The sequence below is a fragment of the Lissotriton helveticus genome, chromosome 9 (assembly GCF_964261635.1).
Source record: "Lissotriton helveticus chromosome 9, aLisHel1.1, whole genome shotgun sequence".
NCBI lineage: Eukaryota > Metazoa > Chordata > Amphibia > Caudata > Salamandridae > Lissotriton > Lissotriton helveticus.
Window position 1 is genome coordinate 340385813 of NC_136070.1, and position 25757 is coordinate 340411569.

The window sequence follows — 25757 nt, forward strand, 5'->3', positions numbered from 1 at the left end:
CGTGGAATTTCTGCGAGAAGCCGGCAGTAGCCTAATATTGACTTAGATCAGTGAGAGTCATTGTCCTCGTTTGTAACCACAGATCACTGACAAAATATCGAGGGCAAAATATTTAGGCCTGACTAGGACACCTTACTCTGAGCCCTTTATAGAGAGATAGCTGGACTGACTACCCCCTCCGTCTTTGCCCTGATGACACCCGTGAGCATTTGCCTGAGGGCGGAAGCGTCAACAACATGCCGCCTTTTGTACTGAAAGCATATACAAATCATCTGTCGTAGCAGAGTGGAAATGCGTCTCCTGGAGCGTTCGCCTTTTGATTACTAACGGTCACGGTGGCTTTCTATTTCTATTGACTCCAGGGCGCGCGCATTATCTTCCACTGCGTGCACCTGTCGGCGCCATTGTTATCCTAGCGGACACCTGCCATGTAAAACACTAGCAAGAGGTCCGTGATAAATCGTCACTCTTCAAAAAACTGCACGGTGCATGTCGTGGACTAACTTTAAAATTATAAACCGAATGTGTGAATGAATGCTCGTGCCTTCTAAACCAAGATGAAAATTGAGAGATAGTAGATGAAATACTAGTGAACCACTGTTGTCATAATACATTTATTACCCAGGTGCCGCAAGAAATACAGGATCGTCATGTCTCCAGAAGGAATGATGCATTAATTCGAGTAATAGTCTACGAGCCGTTTCTTATGATGTGATCTGGGTCAGCGATAAAAGTTGGCTCACATGGTGTAATTTTGTTATATCATTTTCAGTTGACTGGTCATATGAATGTTACCAAATATGCCGCGTATGATAATGTATATTTATTTACCCTGCGTAAAAAAGGACATTGGAGACGTAAACCTTGCTGTTGTTCCATGGTGACAGATAATGAAAAGCAATCCTCTGGAACCTTTGTTGTTATAACGCATGTGTATGTGATAATACATGCCTACAAGGAATATAGGGTGGTCTAGTCACAACGTAGGAGATGCCCTGCTAAAATCGTTCCCTTTATTCTATGTCATTTATTATGATGCCATCTGGGTGAGGGATTCATTTCTACTGAGCTCCACTGTGTCACATCATGTACTTTCCTATGATGTCTTTTAAGGTCAGAGACATTGTGATGTAATTTCCTGTGATGTCGTTATACTCATTGACAGTTTGAAACCTGAAATATCACATCTCTTTAACACCTTGAATGCTATGGGGATTTTTCTCCTGTGCTGGAACTCCATGAACCCCATTATTCATGACGAGCTGGGCTCGTCATCAGCGTAGCAGGAGGCTACTGCATGACGAGCCCAGCTCGTCATGAGCGTGGAAGGGGTTAAGAGCAACGAATGTTAGCAAGTAAGCTGTGAATGATTATGTATATTTCCCTGTGCTAGGCCCAAATGGAAAACTGACCAAGAGGGAATACTCTGTGCAAGTCTTTCCATGGTGCATCTTTTACAATAGTGGAAAGCATATTTGTCCATGAATCATAGGTGAATATGCTTTCCACTGATCCACATTGGGGTGGGGAACCCAATATAATGTCTTGAGGAAGCACACACAGAAGAAACTGCCATTGCCATAATTGAGACCACACATTCTCTCTTCTGAGTGGGTTAAAGTACTGGGTGGTGTGGGGGAGATTCCTACTTTAATTTGGTGCCCAATTACAATACTCCACTACACAGTTAACGGTCAAAACGACTTTATTTATTTAAAGATTTGTAGAGCCAACAGCTATCCCGAGGGATATCGCGATGCTGGTGTACCTACTGAAAGTGCAACGAAGAAATAAGACGACTTCGTAGCAGCGAAAAGACACGTGAAAACTAATTATGCTGCATGTTGAAAGTAGAAGAACCAGGTTTTCAGGCAAATTCCTTAATTTGAAATAATCAGATTTTCTATTCATGCGCATTGGCGGTTGGTTTCAGACAAGGCACGTACTAATCTCAGCAGGCAGAGAGGAAGATATTTTTTCCAAAATGTTCCCACCATAGAAAAACGGTAATTGTTCACTAAATGCTTTATGTGCCACATACAGACACATAAACCAGACTCGTGAAGATTTATCAGATGATATGAGACAGCATCGTTTCTGAGTCCAAGAAACAGTCTTGCCACCATGTTCTGCACAAGCTGAAGTCTAGCTGGTAAGTATTATGGCAAGCCACCCTTAGGGAATTACCATAATACCATGTACAACCATTTGATCACAGATGGGATTGGGAAGGGCTATCACGAGAGATTATCCATACTAATATTATAAAGAGAGAGCCCAAACCTTTGAGGCAACCACAGCACCAATCACAACACCCAATACAGTGTTGGAAAGGGCAGTTGCAGCAGAAGGACATAGGCTATGCAGACGGCACCATATACGTTTTTTTTATTGTTTTTATTAACTTTTCAAGAAACAGTGGTGTTCATCACAATCATACAGTGCAAGACATACAATTGTACTGTAGGACACCATATACATTTAAAAGGTAAAAGAACCGTGCCAGCAAAGTAGTCCCTTGTGGGCTTGTCTGCGTTGGGCTGTGGGTGTGGGTTGGGGGCGTGACTAACGCTGGGGGCGTGTGGTACGGCCATCACATCATGGGCTGTGGGCGTGTGCTGAGGGTGTGACAAACGCTGGAGGTGTGACAAACGCTGGGGGCGTGTGTCCGCCCTTCATGCCATGTGAGTCGCACATAAAGCGCCAATTACGTTGCTGCGCAGCATCAAGGGGCACACTGGGGGCATGAGAAACGCTGGGGGCATGTGTCCGCCCTTCAATGCATGTGAACGCAATTGCGCCGCATCAAGGGGCACGCTGGGGGGGTGAGAAACACTGGGGGCGTGTGCTACGTTCTGCCCTTCATGCCATGTGGGTCGTACATTAATCAGAAGATCGTCTGCTGTGGCCGTGTGCTGGGGGCAAGACAAACACGTTCAGCTGGAGGCCTGGTAAGTAACATTACTGCAGCCTCTCCTGCGCGCTGTTACTGAACTCTCTCATTCAACGAAATTAGACGCGCCTGCTATCATCAACCAGGGCTCTAGCCGGGCCCAGGCGGCGGATCAGTACACTAATTACACACGCCTGATAACATCAACCAGGGCTGCAGCTGGGCCTCAAGCGGGGGAACACGCGCCTGCTAACATCAAACAGGCCTGCATCTGGGCCTCAAGCGGGAGAACACGCAGATGAGCGTGTCTGCGGGGACAATTACTGCAGCCTCTCCTACTCGCTGTCACTGAACTCTCTCATTAAACGGATTTACCCGCGGCTGATAACTCTCTCATTCATCGACATTACACGCGCCTGCTAACATCAACCAGGGATGTAGCCGGGCTCAGGCGGCGGATCACTACACCAATTATACGCGCCTGCTAACATCAACCAGGGCTGCAGCTGGCCCTTCTCCATCCCTATTCTAATGAAACAAAAAATGTTGTCTACCGCGAGATTTTAAAATAAATTGCCCTTGCCAAATACACACATTACACACATTCTATTTCATACCCGGACAACGTCGGGACGGGCTGCTAGTACTAGCATAAAACAGGTCGTTGTGACTTTAGTAATTTTAGATTTGGGAGACAGTTTGGAGTAAATTAATACTCACAAGTTCGATCTCAGATGAACCCAAGCCTAGTCCATGTTGTCTAGCCATCGTGAATTAGACCAAATATCTGACCTGTTGACTACAAAAGAGATTTCAGTCTTCCCAGTATTAAGCTGGAGCGGGTTTTCTCCTCATCCATCCTTCTACTAATGCCGTGAAGTTCTCAAAACATTTCTGAGCCTGACGAAAGTCACCATCTAACCTCACAATGAGTTGTGTACCATCTGCCTAAGCACAGAATATAAAACCAAAGGAATTAATTATTGCTCCTAGTGCTTTTCACAAATACAGTGAATGATGCAGAGTTGATGGACGGGCCTGGTCCAATTTTAGATTTGTGGGTGAAGAACCACTTTCAATGACCATCTGCCAATAATAAAGAAACTTACATGCTGAAATAAAACAAATCTCACATGCAAACCACGAGGGAGCCCTAGGCTACTAGCTTTTGGGAGGGTGCGAGGGCTGAAATATGTGTTGGCTGTAAATAACCCAAAATATTTTTTTTCTAAAATATGTCCGCAACAAACTATAATACTTTATTCTTGGACATATAATGCATTTGATGACTGTGAATACCACAAGTTCATTAAATATATATTTATATGTGTGTGTGTGTATATATATTCCTATATATATATATATACACACACACACATAAACATACACACACATATATATATAGGTATTAAAAAGGAACAGAACGTTCACTAAGAATTTGAATCCGAGAGAAGGGGACTTCTCCCATTCTCATTTAACCTCGCTTGGTAACAGAGAAGAACACACTGTGAGTGGGGGCCCCCGAAAAAGGAGGTTGCCCAAAGCATAGAAATAGAACTATTTTTCATGTTTGTCCCGGACACTGCATTACAAATTGGAGAAACGTGATAAAAGAGACTAAGTCAGGAACTGCATAGTGATATAGCACTATTAACGGATAAATGGAGGAACGCGCAGCCAAAAGAACATCGAAAGTGGAAAGTATGTTCCAGAGAGGCGTGGGCAGAACAGAACGGGGTGAAGAGACTAGAAAGGAGACGCAATCAGTCACGAGCACGTCGAAACAACTATTTGCCCAACTTGAGAAATTCATGCGTAAAGCAATAGCTAGGTCGTGGGAGATAATTACTCTGGAGAAATATATAGTATGCCAGATGGTCCCCAGAGGCTTGCGCATATTTACACTCCCAAACCATCCGGACACAAAGCCTGAAATGCTGGAGGAGTGGGGAATCAACAATATGGGATGCTCGTGGAATATGATGTTAATCATAATTAAATACGCAAGAAAAGATGTGGAAGAACTTCACCAGAAAATAACAGAGGTTGAGAACCAAATAACTGCCCTAAAAGAAGAGAGCGTAACAAATTTCATAGAGACGAAGACGATTATGAGTATGGCACAATATTGACATTTGCCAAAAAATATGATGTATTTAAACAACAATGGAAAACAACCACTGGGGCAAATACAGCACAATCTGGTAGTGAAACCGAGTCCGAAGTAAGTAATGGTGAGCAGAGAATCAAAAGCATGAAGACATTTTCTTTTTTAGAGGAACTCACGCTGCTATATCAAGAGCAGCAAACACCCCGAGGGAAACCAAAAGGCCAGGGAACTTACCGAACAAGAGCGAGAGGAAGTGATGAAGATCAGTACTATGGTCAGGCGATTTAGTCGATGTCTCTTAAGTAATTTTGCCCGGCGTTAAACACCTCTAATACCTTATGAAGATTTATCAAATAAAGAGGCAGGCGCTGGAGACAGGAAGACAGGAAACACGTTTTATTCCGACGGAGCAGAACACATCAGATCGGACAACAAGGTATCGTCTCGAGGTGCTCTCTGACAGCCTTCCTTTCTGAGGCCTGGCCTTTTATACACTGGTTTATGACATGTGACCACTCTTTATTACAATAAAGACATTGTGAAGTAGTGAAAAATGACATCCTCGGTACCCCCCCCCCCGGTTCCGGGTCATTCCAACACGTGGCTACAGTAGAGGTCCTCACCCCCCCATACAACAGGAGGGGGCTATCACGCAGCTGAGTGTTTCGCCGATTCCTTTGGAATGTGTGCGCCTGATCGAATCTCAAGGGGTGGGGAGGTCATGATCAATAGTAGCTCCTTTGAAAAGGGTCGAGTGCATACAGTAGTGGGCAATAAACTGTATCCTCAGGCCAAGGGATGACCAGCGGTTCGTACAGACAATCAGGCTCAGAGGAAGGGGTCATCAAAGGAGAGGTATTCATGAAAGAAAGGATCAGTGTGGATAATCGAGCGTAGAGGGAGGGTTTATCAAAAGAGGGGTATTCATGGAAGGAAAGGAGGTGTTGGTCAGGCGCGAGGTGTGATTCCTAGAGACAGAGTCATGTGGAAGAGGAGGGTTCATGACTTGCGCATGTGGGTGCGGGTCAGCCAGAGTGCATGGGGGAGGCTTGCAGGGTCAGGGAAGTGCGCTGATGATCGATCGTGAACAGGGAGACCATGGTACCTAAAATGGTTATCGTGTATGTTCATACGTGGGTCTGAGGAATGGACAAGATGGCGCAGATGATGTTCAGTTCACGAACTAAAATTCCACAGTCCTCCCTTTTAACATGTCTCGCCAGCTGGTCAATTCGGATCTATCCCCATAAGACCACGTATTTCTATCTCATAGAGGGGACTCATGTGTTCAGTTCTAAAGTCCAAAGTCTTAGGGCACATACAGTTAGAAATGAGTGAACACAAAGGTGGCAGACATTGAATACCTAAGCAGCACCCACACAGTACCACGACTGGTATCAATATAAATGTAAACAACCTCCATCCCCAGTCCTTCAAAGTGTCCCAAAACCAGCCTCCAAGCGACCATCCTTCTTGCTCATGGTGAACCTCTGAGGATAGTCTGTGGAGGTGTTCAATTGCTTTGTAGACTGAAGGCGAGTTATCTGGCACGTAGGTGCAACAGCTGGAGCCGATGATGCGGCATGCTCCTCCACGGTCGGCCAGAATCACATCTAGAACAAGGCGGTTTTGGAGAGCCACCAGGCGGACTGCCTGAAGCTCAGCCGTGTTGTTAGCGAGGATGCCAGCCGTGATGTTAATGGTTGTTTCTATTGCCTGAGTCAGGTGTCGGATAGCGCGGCTGTTTGCCATTGGTCCCCACAGAGGAACAAGTCCCTTTGCTGCATCCAGGAACTGTGCTCCAGTGGAGTCGGCTTGTCCAACGTCTCCGGCGCGCTTTTGCCGGTGATGGTAGGCTGAGGCCACATACGTGGGAGGAAGAATGAAGGCGATGTAGCACGTACCCCTCCAACCTTTCGGGAGCCAGGTGTAAGCTTTGGTGCCACAAACAAAGTACATATTCGGAGAAGCAACAAAGGAAGGGGGGTCAACTGAGACCAATGTTCTGGTGATGTGGCAGGAACTGTGACCCACCAGCTGCGTTCCCTGGCCTTCGAGGCACACGAGTCCTGTGACATTGATGACAGACAGGGCCATGGTCAGGGTGGCAGCCGTTTGCTTCCGCAGGTGGGAGAAGGTGGGTCTGGCTGGATTGTGGAGCACTTGCATTTCGACTCTTTCTTTGGCAGGGATGTTCATAAGGAAGGCGGAACCTGAGGCCACAGGACAAAAGGGGGCAGACGTTCCTCCTGTTTTGTTCAGCCAGAACCCATAGTAGAAGTGTGACACTGTCTGACCAGAAGCGGCGTTGTCCTTGTGGCTCTCCTGCAAGAGGATCAACCAGGCGAGGCAGGAGCCGTGAACTGAGAAAGGAGAAGGGATGAAAGGTATGGAGTGTTCAGTGGCATGCGGGAGCAACCCGCAGATCCAGCAGTTCGTGGCATTTGTAGCAAGGTTGTGCTGGTGCAACAGTTGCACGAAGGAATTGTTCCAGAACTCCTTACACCTTTCTCGGAGCTGAGGCGAAAGGGAGATCAGGTGATGTTCTTTCATGGTGGTTGGCTGTGTAGTGGTCGGCAACATTTGATGAGCGGGTGTGTTGTCCTCCAAGATCCAGAAGGAAGTCATGAGGAGGAGGCAAAAGAGGAAGACAATGAAGAAGGCGATTGTCTTTGATCTGTGCAAATTGTCAGCCTTTGGGTTCCTATAGTGGGTATTTCCGGTTGCGTCCATCATCTTCTTATCTGGCGCTTCCATCATCTTCTTGTCTGGCGCTTCCATCATCTTCAAGGTGCTCGGTAGTGGGCAGAACCACAGACTTTGTTTAGCTTCTCTCCGGGTGACCCTTGGTTGTTTTAGGCCACCGTTCTGAGATTTTAACTTAGTCCGTGGTCTACTTAGCCGAAGCTCCCCCCTTTCGACGCAGGAAATACCCTTCCCGGGATGGCACAGTGGGATCAGAGAATTTTGTACGTTCAAGTGCCTCGGTATCAGGATAGCAGTTCAGTGATGGCCGGTCTTTGTTCAGGAGCTCTTCTTGGGTGTCGACGTTTTCTGTCGTGGCCAGGGTCGAGGAGACTTTCTTGCAATGGTGGGCGTGCAGCCAGTGCCTTTTTCCCTCCACTCGAAGAGCCGTCCGAGTGGTGATCAGTACTTGCCAGGGGCCCGTCCACCGGGGTTCCAGACTCTTCGCCCGTTGAAAGTTCCGGACTAGAACATAATCTCCCGGTTGGATATCGTGACCGGGGCCCCTGGAAGCATCGGGGATGGCCTGCTGCACCTGTTGATGAATGACAGACAACGTTTTAGTTAATTTGCACAAATAATCTGACAGCAGGACGTCGGGGACGTCGTGAATGGAGGTTGGTTTGGGGGCAGTCCAGAGGTTCATTGGTCGCCCAAACACCACCTCGTAGGGGGTCAAGTGGTGCTTAGTGGGAGTGGAGCGCATCGATAGCAATGCCAGTGGGAGGGCATCTGGCCACTTGAGTCCTGTGGTGGCCACTATTTTTGACAGTTTCAGTTTCAGTGTAGCATTGTGTCGCTCAACTAGGCCAGCGGATTGGGGATGGAAGACCGCATGGAACCTTTGCTTTACCCCCAGCCCCTTCAAGATTAGTTGGATAACTTCAGCTATGAAGTGGGGGCCATTGTCGCTCCATAAAATTCGACAAAGGCCGTAGCGAGGGAAAAACTCTTTCAGTAGTACTTTGGCAGTAGTCATGGCAGTGTTATCACGGGTTGGATAGGCTTCCACCCATTTGCTGAAGGCGCATACAATGACTAGTACATACTTCAAGCCTTGGCATCTCTCCAGCTGGATGTAATCCATCTGAAGGACTTCAAAAGGGTGGTCGGGGGTCCCAAACCCTCCCCGGGGTACCACAGTTCCTTTCCCGGGGTTGTGTTGTAGGCAGATAAGGCACTGCTGGACCAGGCGTTTGGCTGAGTCGGGGATTTTGTTGTTGTGCCAGACTTTGGAAATGAGTTCAATCATGGGGGCAGAACCTATGTGTGCAGGGGAGTGTGCCATAGTCAGTATGGGGATCAAGTATGAGTCAGGCAGCAACCACTTGTTTGTGTCTTTTGTCCGCCAGCAGCCTTCGTCGTCCTTTAAACCCACCCGTGCCCATTCAGTCAGTTCGTGAGGTGTGCTGGCCGACTGGATGTCCTTAATCGTTTCCCTAGCGTCAGTCCATTTTTCTGCTTGTGACCTGGTCACATACATATGTGTCGTCGTCCTATTCTCAGCTGTGGTTCGGGCAGTGATGTCGGCCAGTGCGTTTCCCTGTCCAACTAAGTCCGTCACCTTCTTGTGTGCCTGGCATTTGATCACTGCTAATCGTTCGGGGAGGAGAACTGCTTCAATTAGGGCGGAGACTAGATCTCCGTGGAGAATGGGTGTGCCGTGGGACGTCAGGAATCCCCTTTCCCTCCACAAGAGCCCAAAATGATGAACCACCCCGAAGGCATACTGGCTATCCGTGTAAATGTTCGCTGTGGTTCCTGCTGCTATGATACATGCTCGTGTGAGAGCAATTAGTTCTGCCGCCTGTGCGGATCGTTGCGTGATACGGGCTGTTTCAACTACTGTTCGGGCTGTCGTCACCGCATAGGCAGCTGAGGTGGTGCCGTCTGGGAGTTTGATACAAGAACCGTCTACCCATAGTTCTCCATCAGGGTCTGTAAAAGCAATGTCTCGGAGGTCAATTCTACTCCTGGTCTGTTCGTCCGTGAGGGTCACACAGTCGTGTATAGGGGGCACATCGGGGTCATTTTCAGGCAAGGGCAACAGTGTAGCAGGATTCAAAGTCGTGCATCTCTTAAGAGTGATATGGGGTGCAAGTAGAGTCAATTCGTATCCCGTCAGTCGTGCACTAGTCAGGTGTTGAGTCTTGGTCTGGTTCAAAAGGGTGTCAACTGCGTGGGGTACTAACACCGTGAGAGAGTTTGATAGTACAATTCCCTCACTCTGACGGATTGAGACAGCAGCGGCGGCTACTGCTCGAAGGCAGGCAGGTAAAGCTCTGGCGACTGGGTCAAGAGTGGCAGAGAAGTAGGCACAAGGGCGTTGTTTGGAGCCGATGGGCTGAGTTAGAACAGACAATGCGCATCCCTCCCTTTCGTGAGTGAAGAGAGAGAAGGGCTTGGAGTAATCTGGCGTTCCTAGGACGGGTGCCGAGCAAAGGGCGTCTCGCAACTCCTTAAAGGACGCTTGGCATACGGGGGTCCAAGGGAGTGGGAAGGGAACATCTTTGGCCAACAAGGAAAGTAGGGGTTTTATGACGAGACTGAAATTTGGTAACCATTGTCGGCAAAAAGAGGTAAGGCCCACCAATGAACGGACTTGCTTCTGTGTTTTTGGGATGGGGGTGTCTAGGATGGTTTGGATTCGGTCGGGTGTAAGTTTCCTCCCTTCTTTGGACAGGAGATGGCCTAGGTATGTCACTTGAGGTTGACAGAATTGCAGTTTCTTTTTGGAGACTTTGTGGCCATTCTCCGCAAGAAAGTGCAAGAGTTGGATAGTGGCCGTGATTGCAAGTGGAGTGGTGTCGGCCGCCAAAAGGATATCATCGACATATTGGATCAACACCACACCTTGCTTCTTAACAATGGGTAGGATAGGGCTGTTGCAAACATTACTAACCACTTCCTCTACCACTCCTGCATCTACCAGGGACTGAATAATCGCTACCAATGCCTTCTCGCCTTCGGGCGATATCCGGTACTGTGGGAGTTTCGGGAGTATGGCGTCTGGTCGAACAGTTATGTGCACAGGATCGATCATCATTCGTCCTACATCCGAGTCGTTTCTGGCCCCCAGGTACAGGGGTAGGGTGTCGAGCAAGGTTAGGTCAGCATCAGTGATAGAGTACATATGTCGTGCGGGGCAGGATCTGGACATGCTCGGGTTGTCGTACAGGATGACTCGGACTCCATCTGGGGAACACCTAATAGTAGCTCGGAAATGTTTTAGTAGATCAATACCCATAATGGCGTCAGGGGAGTTGGAGGAGAGCAGAAATGTTGTGTCCGTGGGGTTGTTTCCTAGGTCAAAGGAGATAGGTACAGACAGGGGATTAGTGGAGGGCGTTCCATCGAAACCTATCGATGTAATGTGTGAGCCAGACAAGGGTGCCCTTGGAATCAGTCGCTTTGATAATACACTACGTGTCGCTCCAGTGTCTACCAAAAATGGAGACTTTGTACCCAGGACCTTAGCGGTGACGTAAGGACCTTGCTGGTCAACACAGAGCTCGACTGGATCCCTCCCTCGCACTTGGCAGTCCTATGCAAAGTCGTGAGTATTGTCGCAGCCGGACTGTTGGCACTGATTCTGTCGGGGCGGTCAAATGTGTTCGGTCTGCCAGGTCTGTTACTGTTGGTGTCGTGGGTGTGCCCTCGTCCCTGCCCTCTTGTCCTGGGGCCATTTGCCATGTCCCTTGTCTCGTTATTCTTAATCGTTTCTCGGAGGACCGGGCATTGAGACTTCCAGTGGCCAAATCCTTTGCAAAACGCACACTGGTTCTCATCGAGGTCTCTTCGTGGAGCGCCGGGTGTGGGTGTGCGGTCTCTAGGGGGTGGATTTCTAGGGGCATTCGACTGGTAGTTTCCCCTATACCGTTCCCTTCCTCTAGTCACTCCCTGTAATTGAGCAATCGTCACTCGTTCTTTTAAGTCCTTTTTCTTTCTCTCAGTCGCCCTCTCGTTCTCGTTCTTTTGGTGTTCGTAATACTGAGCCATCTGAAGGATAGCTGCAGGTTTGAAGGCCCCCCAACTACTCTCGCTTGTCTGTAACTTCTGGGAGACCTCTTGTAATAGCCCCTTTACGTAGTTTTGCACGAATAGGTGTTGTCCGGTTGCGGTGGTCATGTCTTGGCCACTGTAGTCGGAGAACACTGTCTCAAATCTGGAGAAATATTCTGATACGTCTTCCTGGGGTTTCTGACGGCAAGCCGTGACTATCGACCAGTCTACCTTTTTCTCTGGGATCAATGTCTTTAGCTTCTGCACTATTTTGTCCGGGAGTTCCAGTATGTCTTTTACAGGTTTCTTACCGGGCTCTCGCTGCCTATCTAGTTCACTGAGTTGATTCCAGGTATGTCCGAACAGATCTGTGTGGTTAGCCTTCCGGATTTGCTTCCACACGTCAGCCGGCAGACATAACCCAAAAAACAAATCAATGTCCGCTAGAGTCATTATGGTTGAGCCCAAGGCTGTACTTAGTTCGGTATAAAATACTGTCGGGTTCTTTCTTAAATCGGGCAGGGTTTGCCTAAAGGTTAAAATATCTTGTCGATCCCATGGTTGATAAACCCAATTGTACACAACCCTCCCTTTTGCATCTGCGTGGTTAATATCGTCGTTTGTTCCCTGACCTCTTGGGGGAACCCAGTAGGGGGCGGCTTCTCTGATAGGCATCATAGTGTTGGCTACTTCTAATGGGGGCTCAGCCGTTTCAGAGACTGTGATCTTGACCTCTGGTTTCTGTTCAGTGAAGTGGCGGAAGACCTCAAGCGTTTGCATGAAGAGGTCCGTCACATCATGGTCAGTCCCATCTCCTACATCGACCTTTCTATATAGAGCCGTCAGTTTAGCAGGACCCTTAGTTTGATACCTATCCTCATATGCGTTCAGGGTGTGGAAGCTGAACCGTAAAATGAAATGCCGTCTGTGGCTATCGGCATGTGAATTGTACATATCCATCGCATATTCTTCGCTCTCCTTCCGTTCTACCAGTGTCTTTGCTATCTTATCAATCCCATCCCGCTCGTCTTTGCTCAACCTATTTGGTCTGGCTGTTGGCTGCTTGCCAGTCTCGAGTTCATCTGATGTTGTTACCAATGTGGCTGGTGCGGAGGCCGTAAGAGCCGGGGCACTAGCGCTAGGGTCACCCTCGCCCGCACTCAGGACTGGTAGGTGCTGTGCCAGTGGCTGGCAGGGGGCATAAGGAGGGGGCATGTAGATGATCGGAGGACCTAGCAGTAACTCGTTGTTTGCCCGTTGTTTGGAGGGCATCTCTGGGTAGAGCGTAGAGGGGGTCCTAACAGGGCATTGGCCTGTCGACCCTGATTCTTGCGTTTGTCTAACTTCCTCTCTCCTTTTTATCTCTTCATCTAGTTCCTTCGCTGCCAGGTGGGCTGCCTTTCGTAATTCTTTCCCTATTTTTGTTTCTTCTCTTTTCCTTCGTTGCTCTGCTTCCTTGCGCCACATGCCGATACTATCGAGCATAGTGGGTGTTGCCTTATTTATTCTAACAGCTGCTTCTAGCGCCTTTATTTTATGATCATCAAAGATACCTATCAGTGGCCACTGACTTTCGGGGTCCTTTTTCGTATATTTATGCCATAACTTACTATAAGCTATAGCGACTAGTCCTTGTTTAGTGAACATGTCCTTATTAGGGGTGCCTTCGAATGGAGCTGGATGGTTCATCTCTAATAAGCGGTCCGGGCTGATCCAACTACTGACCAATGGGGAGAAGATAGGCATGACGGGTTACAACGGGGACAAAAGTCTGCACTACCTATCCTTCACTACTTCGCGAAGACTAGGCAGAATATTTCTATTCTACAGTATTCGCAAATAGGGAATACCCAAAGAGAGAACCAATATCGAACAATTAATGTTCGTTCAATCAAACAATCAGTGGCGAGAAAGAAATAGGCACGACGGGTTACAACGGGGGCAAAAGCCTGCGTTACCTATTCTTCGCTGTCTGCAAAGGAGGACAGAATACTTTTTACCCTTCCCCGTTTGTAGACAGAGAATTCTCGAGAAAAACAATCCTCGAACAAACAATGTTCGGGCAAACAATCAATCAGTGGGGGAGAAAAGATAGGCACGACGGATTACAACGGGGGCAAAAACCTGCGTTACCTACCCTTCGCTGCATGCAAAGGAAGAGAGAATATTTTTATCCCTCTCAGTTTGCAGACAGAGAATCTCCAAGAGAACCAACAATTCGGAGAGTAATACTAGTATTTTCTAATCAAACAATCAAATATTTCTTAGTTTGTCGTGTTACACGACCTTACCCGGACCGTATGGACAGTTTCTCGTCTTCCGCTTCCAGCGCCCGATCGTCCTCCACTCTCTGTTACTACCGCGGCACTCCTGATGGTTCCCAGTCAGGACCGTAGATCACTCGGGGAGAGGTCTGCTCGGAACCAGTGAAGTTCAGATGATCGTCTGTCAGACGAGGGTCTATCGGACAGGACATCTTCCGATCGTTGCAGTCGTTCACTCTGTCGTTGGGACCTCTCCCACCGGATCCACGTGTCGCTGATGGGCCCCACGTTGGGGACGCCAATTGCTGAGGATCAGTACTATGGTCAGGCGATTTAGTCGATGTCTCTTAAGTAATTTTGCCCGGCGTTAAACGCCTCTAATACCTTATGAAGATTTATCAAATAAAGAGGCAGGCGCTGGAGACAGGAAGACAGGAAACACGTTTTATTCCGACGGAGCAGAACACATCAGATCGGACAACAAGGTATCGTCTCGAGGTGCTCTCTGACAGCCTTTCTGAGGCCTGGCCTTTTATACACTGGTTTATGACATGTGACCACTCTTTATTACAATAAAGACATTGTGAAGTAGTGAAAAATGACATCCTCGGTACCCCCCCCCCCCGGTTCCGGGTCATTCCAACACATGGCTACAGTAGAGGTCCTCACCCCCCCCATACAACAGGAGGGGGCTATCATGCAGCTGAGTGTTTCGCCGATTCCTTTGGAATGTGTGCGCCTGATCGAATCTCAAGGGGTGGGGAGGTCATGATCAATAGTAGCTCCTTTGAAAAGGGTCGAGTGCATACAGTAGTGGGCAATAAACTGTATCCTCAGGCCAAGGGATGACCAGCGGTTCGTACAGACAATCGGGCTCAGAGGAAGGGGTCATCAAAGGAGAGGTATTCATGAAAGAAAGGATCAGTGTGGATAATCGAGCGTAGAGGGAGGGTTTATCAAAAGAGGGGTATTCATGGAAGGAAAGGAGGTGTTGGTCAGGCGCGAGGTGTGATTCCTAGAGACAGAGTCATGTGGAAGAGGAGGGTTCATGACTTGCGCATGTGGGTGCGGGGTCAGCCAGAGTGCATGGGGGAGGCTTGCAGGGTCAGGGAAGTGCGCTGATGATCGATCGTGAACAGGGAGACCATGGTACCTAAAATGGTTATCGTGTATGTTCATACGTGGGTCTGAGGAATGGACAAGATGGCGCAGATGATGTTCAGTTCACGAACTAAAATTCCACAGAAGGGGATTCTCCCATCAGGAGGCCAGGTCGGAAAACAAGGAGAGGCAGGGGCAAAAGGAAGCAGGTACAATTTGAGGAACCGCACGGTAACGAAGAAGTGAAAAAGTGGCAACCACGACATAACAAACCCCCAGACCTAATAATCAACCTGTCCAGGTACACACCAACCGAAAGTGAAAGAAATCTCCTTAATAAAGGACTATCATTTTGCCCAGAGGTCTACCAGGACATTGTAGACACTAAACAAGATCTCTACAAGTACATAAGGAAACTCAAATTGAAAAAACACTTCATGAAGTTTCCCGCACCTAAGGGAACCGACTCAAGCAGTTATGAAACAGGTCAAGATCCCGGAAGTTACAATATAGGTGAAATACCACAACTCCGTACAGCCTACGAATTGGCGAATGAAACAACAGCGTCACAAATTACCAACACACAAGTACTGGAAGAAATGGGCATAACAACGGGAAAGAGAATAGCAACAGAATTTAAAAGCAAATCGAAATTTTGCCCGGTATTACATCCAGGCAACAAAATAGATACCTTCTATGAATTGGTCTTAGGAGACCTCGAGAAAATGAAGCAAAGTGACAATCGAAAATAAGAAAATCTGAGCAAAAAGGAACGCATGGCGATACAAACCCTTAAAACCAATGTGACAATTGAGATAAAGCCTGCCGATAAAGGCGGGAATATAGTAATCATGGAAAAGACCGATTACATAGAGGAAGCCATGCGGCAACTAGGAGATACTAACAATTATAGACTTTTACATAGGAATCCAACCCAAGACTACACGGTTGAACTCTGCAGGAAACTAGAACAGTGGAAAGAGAGAGGTCTCCTAACAGAAGAGGAAAGAAAATTCCTTGTGGTGGAGAATCCGATCACTCCCACCATATACTTCCTCCCAAAGGTACACAAAACACTTAACAAACCCCCTGGACGACCGATAATATCCAGTTGTGGGAGCCTTTACGAGAATGTTTCTATATACGTTGACCACTTCCTATCCCCAATCGTACCAACATTGAGCTCATATCTGAAGGACATGGGTGACTTTCTATGCACACTCATGGACACACAATGGCAACCCGCATACCTTTTAGTGACAATAGATGTCATCTCATTATATACTTCTATCAACCATGATATTGGCATAAACGCCATACAGTACTTCCTGCAACAACGGCCAATTACTGAACTTGAACACTCAAAAATGTTGATCGAGATGATCAGACTATGTCTTTACAATAATGTATTCCTCTTCAACAAAAAAGTATATGTGCAAAATTGTGGAACGGCGATGGGAGTTTCCTTCTCTCCAAGCTACGCTAACCCCATGATGGGGTGGTGGGAGAGGAGCGTGGCTTGGAGAGAGGAAAACGACCATCACATGGCGAATGTAGCGCTATGGTTGCGCTTTATCGACGACCTCTTTCTTCTATGGAAGGGGATTGAATCTGAATTTCGAACATTCTTCAACATACTGAATGACAATGATGTAGGGTTAAAGTCCACATATACCATCAGTGCCAAAGAGGTGGAATTTCTGGATACCAAGGTATACGTCAGGGACAATAAGATACAAACAACGGTCCACAGAAAGAAAACTGCCACGAACAGCCTACTACATGGTCAAAGCTTTCATCCTGAAAAGCTTTAAAAAAGTATACCGTATGGAGAACTTTTAAGGATGAAGAGAAACTGCTCGGAAAACAGTGAAATGGAGAAGAAATTCACAGAGACCAAAAAACGATTCGCCCAACGAGGATACAAACATTCAGACATCATCAGAGGAGAATTGGAAGCTCGGAAAAAATCAAGAACAGAAACTTTACTAACCAAAGAAGAGAAAAAGAGTAAAGAAAATAAAGAGGAACCGAAACAAAAAGATGAAACAAGCAATGTGCAAAGGAAAGAGGAACCACCTCGTAGGATCATAATGTTCAGGAAAGAGAGTTACAGATTTCAAAAAATCTTGACGAAGTACTGGCACGTGATCCAAAAAGATCCTGATATAGGTAACAATATGGGTAATTGACCACTCATGACCTAAAGGAGAGCTCCAAACCTTTCTGATCATCTGGTGCGAAGTCACTTCGAAATCAGAAAACCAGACAACTGGTTAAATGAGAGAAATAAGGGATTCACCAAATGCCAAACCTGCAAAGCATGTAAAATCGGCAGAAACCTGAAAAATCAGAGATCCAGCTGGAAAAAACTTTGTCATCAAAGATAAAATCACCTGCGAAACCTCGTATGTGGTATGTATGCTCCAATGCTGCTGTGGAAAAAGATATATTGGAAGCACAACATGCCCCTTAAAAAAACGAATCTCAGAACACACACGGGCAATACAAAATGGAGATTATTCGTATGCAATGGGGAAACACATTGTTGTTCATATAAACAAAACTTGGACAGACATCCAATACTCAGGACTAGCAACAATACCACAACATGAACGAGGAGGAAACAGGAAACTCAAACTTAGAAGACTGGAACCCAAACTGATAATGAGGTTCCAAACAAAACAACCAGCAGGACTGAATGGGGACGAAGAACTATATGTTCATTTATAATAAGAGAGGTGCATTGTCACTGAGATATGAAGAAGTACTGAATCCAATTGAATACGTAAAAAAAGACCTTGAATAATTGACTTGACAAACAGTTAAAGCATGAGAGCAAGACGTCCAATATGCTTTGACTATTGACTTAGTTTTGAGATACTTGAAAGAAAAGTAATTCATATAACTGGTTAAATATCAATGTATTACAGGCAGACTATTGGCAGTGACAAGGGCACTCAGCCCTAGAAACAATTTATACACTATACACATTAATTCGGAGTTGCTGTAAACAATATAGTTGTTAAGCACTAGACATGAACAAATAGGGCTTATTTGTGAAACCAAATCATTATAGTGACACACTGCCAAGCCCAACAATTGAATCACAAATCACACCAAGAATCACCAGACATGAAACTAACACAAAGGGACAGTACACACAAGTAAGAACACGCACGCGAGAAACCAAGCTATGTAAAGGGCACTTAGCCCAAAATACTCAGGCACCGCTCTTAAAATCAAATTTAAGTGTGGTAAAAATTTGCAATGCCTGAGATACATAGGGACAGCCATTAAAACCAAAATTGATGATACTAATAAACCAGTGTTCTTAAATGATAGACTAACTGGTTTACAGCCTGTACAATGATAAGTGCTGCGAAATGATATCATCAACATACAGCTGCGCACACACAATACACAGACATCTGGTGTAAACTTCGCGAAATTGTTACTGAATAAAGTTGCAAACTAAGCATTGTGTAAACCATATATCCCAGAATGCATAGCAAATGTGAAATAATATAAATATGGAAAGCAAAGAGGGACAAACTGTATGACATTGCCGTGAAAAGGAACTATATGTTCGAAACGCGTAGGCCATCACAGTTGTGGATTAAACTAACGTGAATTATCAAGCGGAGTGCCAAGAGTATGTTTTCGTGTGGAATATATATATATATATATATATATACACACACACATATCTAAACGTGGCCACCTGATATTGCAACGAATATAATCTGTCTCATGAAACCATAACTCTTCCATTTGGAACTTCGATAGCAAAACATTTTCATCAAGAATTATACAAAAAATAAATATTGCATCTTTCTGAGAAATTCTACATAAACCTAGTGTCAGGAACCCTTTCTTCCATCACATAGTAATGATCACTGGGCTATGGGAGAACTCAGGTGTCAAGCCCCAGAGGACACACATTAAGAAATATATTTATAATGCGGCAATTAAACCGATAACCCATTACACCCAAACGCTGGTTATTTAGAATTTCAACCAACAATGGGCACTGAATGGATTTAGAACGTCTAAGTTTACATTAAGTAACAAAAAAAAGTGTTCTTAAAACCGCAGATAATGGTCTAGGCCAGTGACAATATGTGATTCTGTGGCTGCTGCTTTTATCACATCATTCTGGATTTATCGCACCGGCCACATAATTTGCCACACTATTTTCAGATTTCCAAAACAGTTGTTTCTAGCCCAAATGGTTCAAATCAATACTGCCAGAGAATGCACCATGTTAGCAATGGGATTTCTGGTTGGCTAGGGCTTGCGCCAAAAGCGGTACAAAAGGGGGTTGTGATGGACGGAGCATCTGAACCAATCAAACACTCACACCCAGTCAAAAGATCTGGGTTTAATCCATCACCGTTCTTTAGCCCACTCTGCCACCCCAGTTCAGACATGGCTATATGCAAATCAGTCTGACCCTGTGCCTCATGAGAACAGTCCAGCCCAAACTGCTTGCGCCAAAGCCAGACAGAACCCACCACTCTAGTCAGGGCAAGGGAGTTACACGCTGAAGATAACCCCTGCTCACCCACTTGTAGCTTGGCACAAGCAGTCAGGCTTATCCCAGAGGCAATGTGTAAAGTGTTTGCGCAACACACACACAGCAGCAACACACTAGGCACACCATAAAAGGAACTCCACACAAGGTTATATATAAAATTAGCCTTTGTAATGTCATAACCACATTAGAATAGTAATCACGCAATATACACTGTGCCAACTAGCACTAGGCAACATTTACAGGGGATTATATACACATGACAGGGCCAATTGGCCCACTGTCAGAACCATCACAAAGTGAAAATATTAAATGTAGAACCAATAATAAACGTAGGACACAACCAGTAATTAGTGGCAAACACTGTACTCAGCATTATCCTGCAACATAAATCATATTATGCCTAGTATCCCATGAGGCGTAAAATACATTATGCGCCAAACTCATAAGCCTAAACATATTAGACCATAACCTCCTAATCATAAATCACATTAGGGGCATAAACCACAGTGGAGAATAACCTCACAAGCATAAACCACAGTATGCAAATCACCTCATAAACATAAACCACATTAGAGGCATAAATCACAGTGCATAAATCACAGTACATAAATCATATTTCTTGCACACCACATAAATCACATTAGGGCCTAGCGCCCTATCAACCGAACAGCCCCTCTGGCCAACTGGCCTTCTCAGAGGGCTCAAATGCCCTATGTCCATAATGTCAGGGCGGCTGCCAATACAGCAGAATTCACAAGTGCACAATTGTGCTGGGGCAGAGGAGTGTACCTCACTCCTGTCTCACTAAAAATGCCCCCAAAGAAATGTCAGCCTAAAAGTTGCAGCTGCCGCTAATTGCTGTGCAGCTGTGAAGCAGAACGTGGGCCTGGGCACTCACTGTGCCCTCTGAACAAATATGCCAAAACCTTGCAGCTGCCCGCGCTGGTGCGGCGCAGCTGCGAACAAAGTAAATGGGCCCTGGCACAACTGTGCCCTCGGGGCCCCACTGGGGTTCTCTAACTAAAATTGTCCCCCTCGTTGCAGTTGCCCACTGTCAAGTGGGGAAACTGTAAAAAAATAGCCAAACTGGAGAGGCACGGGCCCCCTGGGCCCTCTAACCAAAAATATGCCCCCTCGTTGGCGCAACCGCTCAGGCCAAGGCACCAACAACATAGAGCCTTCACTTACCGGCTCTCGGGGCAGGACTCCGTGGCGTTGACCAGTCGCCACTCATCAACACTGCTCACTGGGGCGTCAGAATGGAGCCCGAGTCTTCGCCCGGTTCCACTCTCAGCATGCGGGGTGTTCTCCAGGCATGGGAGCCCCGCCGACAATCCGGGACCAACTCGCCTCACGTCCATCACACTGGGCCTCTTCTCACTTCACCCGGGCCCCCTCCTGGGACCCAGGACTTCAATGTGGAGCCCGCGAGGTTCCGGACTTCCGGCCGCGGCTCCGCCCAGAGTCAGGCAGCTCGCCTGGCTTCCGGGTCGCGCTGCTGCGGCCAGCGGCCCTCGGCGGCAATACGGGGTAGGCTCCCGTTTTAACTAAGACAATGGCAGGGTGGGCACCCACCACAACTAGCACACAAGCGGGATGGGCCCCCGCCTAAAATAAAAGCATAAGCGGGTGGGCACCTGTGAAAACAAGGAAAAACATGGGGTGGGCACCCGTAATTTAAATATCCATGAAGTGGGGTAGGGTCCCGCTCGGGACAGCATCACGGGAGGGAATCCGTACGTCAGGATTCCCTCTAAAAGGGGCTGCAGCTCAGCGCTGTGTAGCCCACGCTCTCATCTTCTTCTAGGGAAAATCGAAATAAAGCGCTCACAGGGCACAAGATGCAGCACAAAGTCCTGGAAGATTGAGGGGGCAATGCTGGGCCCAGGGAGGCAAGCCCTCATGGCGGTTCCTCCTGGGCCTGAGCAGCAGCACTCCCCATCAGGATCAGGAACAGCACCAGTACAGAACAAAAACATGGGGTCACAGTCCATAAATTTATACCACTTCCCTCCTTTGTCTGTAGTGTAGGGTTTGGGGGGAATCGGATGCAACTGGTTATGGGGGGATTTTGAGCACTTTGTTTTCCAAGCTCCTCTTCCCCTTTGTCAGGTGGGGGTTAGGTGATCAGACGCACCACAAGGGGCGGAGCCAGCATTGTCCAGGCTAGGCACAGATCTATTCAAGGTCAGGGGATTACTTCTCCCACTACTCCCAATGCAGATGTCCCATTCAGCTTAGTGCTGTGCCCCTCCTCAAGCCACACACACCTCCCAGCCCCTGTCCCTCACAAGCCAGACATGTAATTCACATCAGGCAGGCAGACACATAGCACACAGAAATGGCAACTTCTAAAAGTGGTATTTCCCAAATAGTCATAATAAATTTGCGCACACCATTGCGCAGCATTTATTATTACAATGCCAAATATACTAGACTCGACCACGCTGCTTCTCCCATATCAGGAATTACCACTGACACACTGATCAGGAAATCCCCAATGCATTCCTATGGGAGGACAGGCCAATCTTTCCCAATGTACACAGAGAGCGCACACACTTTAAACTGAACAGCAGTGCTAAAGTGCCCAGAGGCCTAAAACCACCAACACCATGTCAGAAATAAGGCAGGGAGAAAGGCAAAAGGTTTAGGGATGACCCTGCAAAAAGGGCCAAGTCCAAAACAACCACATAATATTGTAGCATTTGCATTTCCCTGCAGCATAATCCCGGTGGCCCTTACCATGGAAAATCCCTGTATAATGGTTTGGGGATGTCATTGTAAAGGTGAAATCCATATGTCAAACAGACCTGCAAAATATTTTCCATGTTTCACAGGTCACTACCAAAGGCGAGATTTATAGAACCCCATTTTGAGTAATGAACCCACCCAAAAACGTAATATATAAAGGATACATAACAAGTAACTGAGTAATATGGTCCAATACTGCTGTTAGGAGCTTCTGGTGATGACATAATCATGAGGTCAAATGGTTTATAAATGTCACCAGAACCCCAAGATGGCAATATTAGACCAAATTACACATATACCTGTTATGTATTTTTCATATGACATGTCTATTTTGTGCGAGTTAGCTAGAAAAAGCTGCTTTCTTTGATGTGCAGCTGACAATTGGGACGGATTCAAATTAGAATGTTTAGGTTTTCTTGAATACATTGTTGATAAAACAATGGACAATAGTGAGGGGTCAGCAGATTTATTTAATACTGTGGCTGAAGTATTTACACAATAATTATGCCATTTGTGAGACAATGTGCAGATCTTGCAAACAAGGCTGGTTCTACATCAAATGTATATAATAATGCTGCCAAACAATAAGCCACATATTTTCCTCTTTGTCTCATAATTTAGATAACCTTGCTGCATAATTTGACCCTCCTATCCCAGGAACCCTGAAAATTGTTATGGGAGGGGGGCGGGTGTGTGTATTGTATTTTGAGAAAAGTATATAATTATGCTAACAGGCATATTGGATTGGAAATGTAATATGGATATATAATGTAGACATAGTACAATGTTTGGTCTGTTACATTTTCTCTCTTAGCTTGACCAGCTCCATCACGCTGTGTACCTGGAGCAAAGACTGCACGAAGACCCAATTCTTTGATTTACACACAGTCCCCTGCAGCGTCATAGCAAGCGTGCTACATGCTTAATGCAAGCAATGAAATTGGCCCCTCTATCCCCTGGTTTAATAATAAAAAATAGTAAATTACTGCGATAAAGGGTGGGACTCGCAGCCACAGCTTCTGGTGCCACTGCACCTGTTGCACCTATTGATAGCTACACGCCCTCGCCCCCTGCATTACGGAGCCTGAGGAAGTGAAGTAGGAAGACTCTGGCAGGGATTACACATAATAGGGTGCCCTGATTTCTAGAACAGCAAAATAACTCTCAACAGAGGATCAATAATAGTTTTGCAGCAAAAAATAAATGTAATGAGCATCAAAAGTAGTTAACTTATACCCTTCAAAAGAAGCGGGCTCTAAAGCTGTGACTAGATGAAAACTAGTTAAACCTTGGTGGGCTTTTCTGTAATTGATTTTCAGGTATGTCTCTGGGTATGGAAACAAAGAAAACCCCCTGTGTGCATAGAATCCAGTTCACACCATATATTAGCTACAATACCTGCAAACACACACTTCTGCACTTTATTTCTTGGGAATATTTGTAAGCATGCTCAGGAGGAAGTCCAATTGATTTTACCTTGTTACCAAAAACCAGGCGATCTTCTGGCAGTCTGGAGACAGCCTCAGGTAAGTCTTGATATGAGGCATGGCATTGCTGCGGCCGGATGTGTCTGCTGTCCACTTGCTGCAAAGAAAGATGCACAGTTTAGAAAAGTTGAAAGAATGCAATGTGTGACATATAGAGGAAAAGTAATATAAGGATATTTGCCCCTGAAGGGAGGCTACCTGGGCTGGGGTCGCTCAGGCAGTGATCAAGTAGCAATTTTGCTAGCAATGATTACGGCGAGCAGCACAATCAAAGATCTGAGAGCCTAAATGTGTTGTCTCTGTCAGATCCAGGTTGGCAGAAATAAATTAGTTTTAACTGCTGGAGCAACTCCTTGAGTGCCGGTGTCTGCCTACTGGGGAATCTTGCCAGTGGTTTGCTGTTGTTTACTATGGGTATTATGGGTTAGGCAGTAGCTATACTTACCCAGTATCCACCACATTCTGGCACTTCACAGGAAATCTGCTATACTCCTTATGTTTTTCAGTGAATATAGTAATGAATCATACTGGTCACCATAAACATTGATTGATTTTATACATACATCTACCCTATTGGCAGTCGCCACTGAGTATAGTTTGGATCATGTTTCCATAGGAAATACATTTTTTGCTTTTCGTACATCTTTGGCACCGTTTGACAAATTCTTCATGAAACTTTCACCCAAAAAAGTTGTTCACCTCAGCAACTTCCTGGAACGTTCCAGGGTGATCTGTCAAGTGGGGGCCGAGTAAAAGGGTGGGTCCCAAAACACATTTTCACCATTAATTTTTCCATAGGATCTTTCGTCACAGCCACAGCCCAAACGGCTGAATGGATTTACCCAAAATATGGAAGAAAGATAGTGCTCAATAGAAAAAAAATGCTAACATTTTAAAAAACATGTGCGGCCTCTCGTGCTAATTAAGGAAAAAACCTGGGATGGGCCAGGGCCCGGGTGTTCATGTGAAATGTAGATTTTGGGGAGAGGGGAGCTTAGCCCCCTCTCAGAGTCTTGAGGAGGCCATGGGCACCCCATCCCCCAGGTAGTTGTGACAAAAAAGAAGAGGGGGCACGGCAATCCCCTCCTCAAGCTTTAATAGGCCCTGAGGACCACATCCCTAGATCTGAACAGAATTTGAAAGTGAGGGGTGCAACCCCTCCCTGAGCCTATAAGGGCCCCGGGGCCAGCACAATTATTACTGTATCCCGCACCAAGTGAATATTTTGTCAGAAATTCGGGAAGAATAGTTGATTTCTTAAGTGCACTGGGCTTATTTCTGTTTTTGTAAAAAAGGTTTTCCCTGGCACTATTTACGCTGTCCAAGCAACTTGGTTGGGGTTGCTTGTGTAGAACTTATATGTTCTCTTCTTTATAACATTGTTCCTTATTTGTAATACAGTTGGCTTAAAAAAAAAGTTCAGGTGACAGAATGCTCCCAGTGAGACTTGTAATCCCTTAGAAATTCAGACCACTAGTTTGCGCTCCTGGCATTATTGTTCAGTTGGTGGTGTTGGACAATAGTTAGACACACTTGGATGCGTATAGATGCGTCAGACTTTTAGATGCACTGCAGAGTTTTTTTTATACAGCCTTTGAAAAATGTAATGGTATGTAAATAAAAAGCTTTAGAGGATAATGTTTATAAAAGATCAAACCATCATGCATATCCATTTCAGCGCAGAATGCTTATAAACGTGTGAGTGTGTAAATATACAGACATATAGAAATGTATAAAGCACATTTTGCCGCTTTGACTTTTGTATTTCCAAGGTTGAATGAAACGCAACGAGAGAGTATTAAATATATGAACTCTGGTACGAATGTGCTACATTATTCCATCTGGCTCGGCATTTGTAAAGTTT

General features: G+C 46.2%; 1 protein-coding gene across 1 annotated transcript in view; it reads right to left on the minus strand.

Annotated features, from left to right (window-relative positions):
• TDP1 (tyrosyl-DNA phosphodiesterase 1) overlaps positions 1 to 25757 on the minus strand; it is a 934974-nt gene that overhangs the window by 619718 nt on the left and 289499 nt on the right. Inside the window, exon 13 of the mRNA XM_078660064.1 lies at positions 23883 to 23990. Coding sequence (XP_078516190.1) covers positions 23883 to 23990 — 108 coding nt within the window. The remainder of the gene's footprint in view (positions 1 to 23882; positions 23991 to 25757) is intronic.